The 6,000-nt window shown below is 49.8% G+C and overlaps 1 protein-coding gene across 3 annotated transcripts in view; it reads left to right on the top strand.

Annotated features, from left to right (window-relative positions):
- Window positions 1-1,193: 1,193 nt before the first annotated feature.
- PRKAG2 (protein kinase AMP-activated non-catalytic subunit gamma 2) overlaps window positions 1,194-6,000 on the top strand; it is a 199,270-nt gene continuing 194,463 nt past the window's right edge. Inside the window, exon 1 of one of the 3 annotated variants that reach the window (XM_083467219.1) lies at window positions 1,194-2,784. Coding sequence is in view for 1 of the 3 variants with exons in the window: in XM_083467224.1 (XP_083323350.1) it covers window positions 2,686-2,784 (99 nt within the window). In the remaining 2 variants the exon portion in view is untranslated. The remainder of the gene's footprint in view (window positions 2,785-6,000) is intronic. The other 2 variants (XM_083467224.1, XM_083467220.1) reach the window with 2 other exon arrangements.

The following is a 6,000-nucleotide window of genomic DNA, read 5'->3' as shown; positions in this document are numbered from 1 at the left end:
AAAGATAGGTTGCTGACATTTTTGTTGCCTTAAATGTTTGTAAGTTATATTTTATTGCTTGCACTTTATTACTGGTGCATATTCTGTTGGGGTTGTTGCTGTTGGTTTTTTTGTATCTAGATCTTGTTGTGAATCATGTGAAAATTGTTCAGTTTGGTTGTGTATTTTTAAAATGTTAATTTATTGTTTATTACTACTTTCGCGATGTTGCAGCTATGTGTCCTTTTCCTGTTGCAAGCCACCTTGAGCATGGTTTGAACTGTGGAACTGTGGCACACGAATAAAATTATGTATGTATGGAATGGCAGAGCTTGCCCTGGGGTGGAAGATCGCGCCTCTTCTGCCTTTCTAGTTTGTCTTAATTTGCCTTGCCTCTCCTTCTTGCTTTGCTATCTACAGTATTTTCAACACATGCAAGGTATATTCCATTAAAAAATGGCTCTCGTTTTGTATTCTGCCTTCAACAGCAACAAAGCACACATATGCACACAGAGTATAACGCCATACACGTGAAAAGGCCCTTTAAAAAGCAAAGGATTAGTATCAGGCATGGCCAAACTTGGCCCTCCAGATGTTTAGGGACTACAGTTCCCATCATCCCTGACCACTGGTTCTGTTAGCCAGGGATGATGGGAGTTGTAGTCCCAAAACATCTGGAGGGCTGAGTTTGGCCATGCCTGGATTAGTTTGACCTTCGCCCTGCCCCACATTTGAACATGGCCAATTAAAAAAAAGGAATTTGAAAATGAAAAAGCTTGTTTATTCCTATGGTATGTGCTTACCAAAATATTCTTTAAAATATGATAAGACTTTTAAGCAGAGGCTGTGTACCCCTTCATCCGCCTTTGCCCAGCTGAAGCCGTTCCAGCTGTTTCGGACTACAAATCCCATCCCACGCAGGCCGCGGCTGATGGGAGTTGTAGTTCTAAACAGCTGGCAGGGCTTCAGCTGGCCAAAGGCTTGCCTTCGCCAGCAGCTCCGTGTCCAAACCGTGCAAACCTTTCGCCTGCAGCTGCGGCTTCGCCCTCGGCCAGCGGCAACCAGCGCCACCTGCCGGCCGCGCCTCTGGCAGAGAAGGCAGCTTGGGCACGACCGACGCAGCCTTTCGCAACGGCGCCTTGCCCGAGGCGGGGGAAGGAAGGAGCCGCCTTCCTTCTGCGAACCCAGAAAGCGCGTTTGTGCACAATCGCGGTTCTCCCGCCGCCTTACCCAGACCAGCAACGTTTGCAGCGCAGGAAAACTCAAACTACAAGCATCCAAGCATTATTATTATTATTATTATTATTATTATTATTATTATTATTATTATTATTTTACCGGGGGGGTGCTCCTCGTAGGGAAGAATATTGATGCCCTTTTCGGAATATCATTCCCCTATTTAATTTTTTTAAAAGAGGGTGGCATATAGCATGGCTATGCAGCTAAGCCCCGATTTCAAAGCGGGATCAACCGATTCCTCCCCAGTCTTGGCTCCATCTGCTCAGGCGATGATCAAGAGAGGAGAAGGAGGAGGAGGCAGCCCCGGGGATGTCCTTGAAGACGGGATCCCCCGCCGAGATCCTTCCTCGGCTCGACCTTGGTTCTGGAGACGCGCGGAGGGGCGTGGGCCGCGGGGCGGGGCGCGCGCTCTACGTTGGGGGAGAGAAAGTTGTCTTTCGTGATTTTGCACTTCCTGTTCGGCAGCAGCGTCCTCCTCCTCCTCCTCGATTGCGAGGAATATATATATATATATACACGCGCGCGCAGAGCTTGGCAACTGCCTTCCCCGGCTGGGTTTCCTTGCTCGCTCGCGCGCGCTCCTTTCGCTTGGATCTTGTGCAAGCAGCTGTCAGAAAGCGTCCTCGCTTGCAGAGCGCGAAAGGGGAACCGCAAGCAGTGCTGGGTGATCGGCTCACCTCCCTCCCTCCCTCTCCGGGTCACTTGTGTTTGCAAACTGCAGCCGCCTGCCTGCCTGCCTGCCTGAGAGTCTTGTTTTGCAGCGCGAAAAGAAACCAGCTCTTCAACGCGAATTGCATCTCTTCCTCCTCCTCCTTCTCCGTAGTGGTGGCTGGCGGTGGGGCGGACCTGGGCACTGGAGCCCAGACTTGGCACTACAGAGCAGAGAGGGAGGGGGGCTGCTTTTCTGCAAAACAGCCTCCGCATTCAGATTAATCTGCGCGATTACTCTCAATTGTGTCGGGTGCACCTCCTTGCTTTCGCCCTCCGGGCGCGCTGACTCAGAGGACATGCCCATCTCCTGCTGCGCAGGGGGAAGGAAACTTTTGCAGCCGCCCAGAAGCGCGGGCTGCTTCTGAATCGGCCCAGGAGTTCCCTGCTGCAGCCTGAGCTTTTCACCCACCTTGGCAAGCTCTCTCGCCACCTTCCAACCATTGCGCTTTTTTCCTGCACGATGCGAGGCGCCTTCTTCCGCCTCTCCTTCCCAGACCCATCCCGTGCCCTTGAGGACCCCGAGCAGCCGCTGTGGTCGTAACACCCCCCTCCCTCCAAGCTCGGGACGTCCCTCTTTACAGCCAAAAGCTCTGGAAAAACAACGCAATATAAAACGAGGAGCTCCAAAGACCCATCACTTGGCGCGGAGGAGCTTGGAGAGGGGTAGTCGAAGAGCCTGGCTGGAAGAGAGACCTGGCCGGGCCGGTTCCCGCGGGCCTCTCCTCCGACCTTCCCGTCGGAAGGGACATCGGAGAGATGGGAAGCACCGCTATGGACACCAAGAAGAAAGATGCAGCGCCCGGTGGCAAGAAGAGCAGCGGCCAGAAGAAGCGCCTTCTGCGAGTCCACATCCCAGTAAGTTGCGCCTGCCTGGTCGATCTCGTTCTCTCTCGCTCTCCTTTCCCCTTGCTCAATTCCTAGCACTGGCAAAGACCGAAAAGCGAGTTATTGTTGTCTCCTCTTTTCTCTGGCCAGCTATAGAGAAGTTGATGCACCTCTCCTCCCCCCGCCCCCCCAAAGGATTATGTTATCTCCTTTGCAGCGCGAGCTCTCTCTTTTGCAGCAACAGGTTGGGAGGGGGTGGGGCACGAAAGGAATGTGCTCATGCCTGTCACTCAAAAGCCACAATCGGGGAACGGCTCTTTTTTGGGGGGGGGGGAGGGTGGAAAAGGGTGAGAGCAATGGGGCAGCCGTGCCCTGACACTTTGGCAGCCGCCTTTTTCCAGGGAGGGATTTATGTGCAATGCAACCCCTTTTAAGAAAACGTGTTTACATTTTATAAGCCACCCATCCAGCCAAGCTGTCTGGAAGGTTATGCAATAAAATACGACGAAAAATGTATTTTGAAGCACAGTGCAAAATAAAACAAAAGCCCTTGGAGAGAGAAGCAACCCCCCCCCCAGCAAACTCCACCCCCATTAAAACAAGTTTGCAAGGGGGTAACATGGTGCAAGCAACAGTAACAGCCCTGAAGCAGCTGTGGATTGGAATTAAAAGGCCTGGGGGAGCAGGAAGAAGCATAGGCACCAGGTGAGTCTCTCTGGGGGTGGCATTCCTTACTCAGAAGTAAGCCCCATGGCATTCAATGGGGCTAATGCTCAATGAACGTGCACAGGTTTTACAGCCTCCGTCTGGTTTCTCCGCCAGCTGGTCGTGGGCTCCAAACGCTTCCCAAGGCTCAGAGAGGTGAAGCCCAGTTTGAGGACTGTGATGCTACACAGACACCCACGTGCATCTGCTTAAACCAGACTCCAGCCTGAATGGAAAACCTGCATTAGCCAGATCGTACAAGTGAATTAAAAAATAAAGCGTTGGTTGCCTGCCTTCTACTCACGACAAGCTCACATTCATGCAAACTGCTGCACGGAGACTTAAGAGGGGGCTTAGTTTGCAACCCTACACTTGCTTCCCCGTATAGGGTTGTACTGCGAAGGTGCCCTTGAGCACCATACAGTATTTTTAAAGTGGCTCTTTGGGTTTGAAGCTGTCCTGGGACCTAGCAACTTTTGCCTTGAAGTTTGGGCACTTCTCATTGTGCAGCTCCTAAGATGGTGTCGTCCACATGTTTTGGACTTTGACTCTAATAGGCTGCCTGGGACTTATGGGAGCTGTAGTCTGAAACATTTGGAGGGCACCTGGCTGGCAGAGGCTGCTTTAGACAGGGCGGTATAGAAATTTAATAAATAATAGTAATAATAACTGCTTTGTGAGAAGTTCCAGGATTAAAGGTCCTCACTGCTAAGTCATACGAGAACACAAAATGTTCCTTTGTATGTTGAGTTCCAGGACACAGTATACCCAAGTTTTCTTGTGCACCATATATAGGATATTGATATGGTGCACCATATATAGGATCACACTGCCATTAACCCTTGATGCCCTGTTTGCAATAAGCTAAAATGGCTTAGATAACCCATAAGAAGGCATTGAAAGAGTAGAAAATGTCCACCTTCATCTTCTGATCTGGATCTGCAACAGAATGAGATGGTAGCATCTCGAGGTGGCCAAATAGCCTCCACCACTTCAAACTGATGGTTGTGGGCTTTCATTTAGGATGGCTCTTCTCCCCTATGCAAAGGGTGCACACCTCAAAAGAAAACAAACATCCATGGAAGCAGAAGCTAGTGCAACAGAAACCCTGGAGCACTGTGGCAAGACAATGCCGTAGAAACAAAACTGAGCTAGATGGACCAAATGGACTCAGTATATAGCAGCTTCTGATGTTTCCTAGTGTGTTAGTTTCTTGCGGACAGTTGAAAGTGATGTCCATGCTATCCTTTTCACTTTTTTTCACTTATTACTTGTATGGATCAGAGCTGGGAGAGTAAAAGTATAAATCCCAAGGGGCGAACTCTGTTGTCTGTAGCACAGGGCATCACAATCCCTGTTTCCTGTGAAAAGAGGGGCGACCCAATGGAACTGCACTACTTCAGCGGGACTCTTGAGCAAGCAGAAGTTTGCGAGCGCTTGCTGCGACGTTCCTTGATGCCTGTGGGCATGTTCTGTAGCTCCGCATACTTTTCGTCGGGCGTGACAGGTATTCTCTCTCACTGGCGTTCAGACATTGAAGCATCGCTGAGTAGTGAGAAGAGCACTGGAATAAACTATGCACAATCTGATAGTGAGGAACAGGTTCGCTTGTAATAATGCCCTTCCTGGGAGTTGCTTTGTGAGCACGGGGAAGTGAAAAATGATTTTGCACGCGGAAGTGAGAAGCACCTTAACCCACATACCTGTCGCCACACGAACAGGATCCCAGCCTGACTCAGTATCAGTTATTTATTGTTGGCCTGTGAATTTATATGCTCGGTCATCAACACAGATGAGAATCCCTAGTCTGCGTGCATATGCGTCGAGGGCAGAGGAGGGTGGAAGTTTAACTGTTTTTGAATCTTCCTCACTGTGATTTGGCCATTCAGTAAGTTGTCAGAAGCACAGGAAACTTCCTTACAATGATTCAGTTCATTGGAGGCAACTCCTAGGGGCTGAGATTCCTTCGCCCCCCCATAAAATATTTGAGCCCCCCCCCAAATTGATGGGCATTGCTATTCAAATGGTGTGTGGGTGTGCCACTTCATGTGATCAGTTACGTGGGGCAGGGCTTACCTGCCCCCCATATTCAAGTTGACACCCATGATTCAGTTTCAGACCATTGGTTGATCTACCTAAGTATTGTCTACATCCAGTGTTCGATATTCACCAGGCATTCTGTTCTGGCGACTCTAACCCTGGTTTAAGGAGCTATTTGGCACCTAGCTTATATATCTGAGTTTCTAACACTACATCAGAGGGTGGGGAACCAGTGGCCCTCCATATATTGTTGGGTTCTGCCTCTGTCCAGCATGGCCAGTGGTTAGGGATAATTGGAATTGTAGTCCATCAACATTGGAGAGCCACAGGTTTGAAACTGGCTGCCATTGGCTGTCCATACTTTCGGAAAGAGTTCCTTCCTGGTCACCATCTGAAGATGCCAGGGTTTGAATCCAAAACCTTATGCATGCAAAGCATGTTCTCTACCCACCCCCATTTTAATTTGCTTTAAATTATTTTATGAACCTCCAGCCTACAGAG

The sequence above is a fragment of the Podarcis liolepis genome, assembly GCF_965112155.1.
Source record: "Podarcis liolepis genome assembly, chromosome: 12".
Lineage (NCBI taxonomy): Eukaryota > Metazoa > Chordata > Lepidosauria > Squamata > Lacertidae > Podarcis > Podarcis liolepis.
The sequence above is the reverse complement of the archived record's forward strand: the minus strand, read 5'-3'. Positions and strand labels throughout refer to the sequence as shown.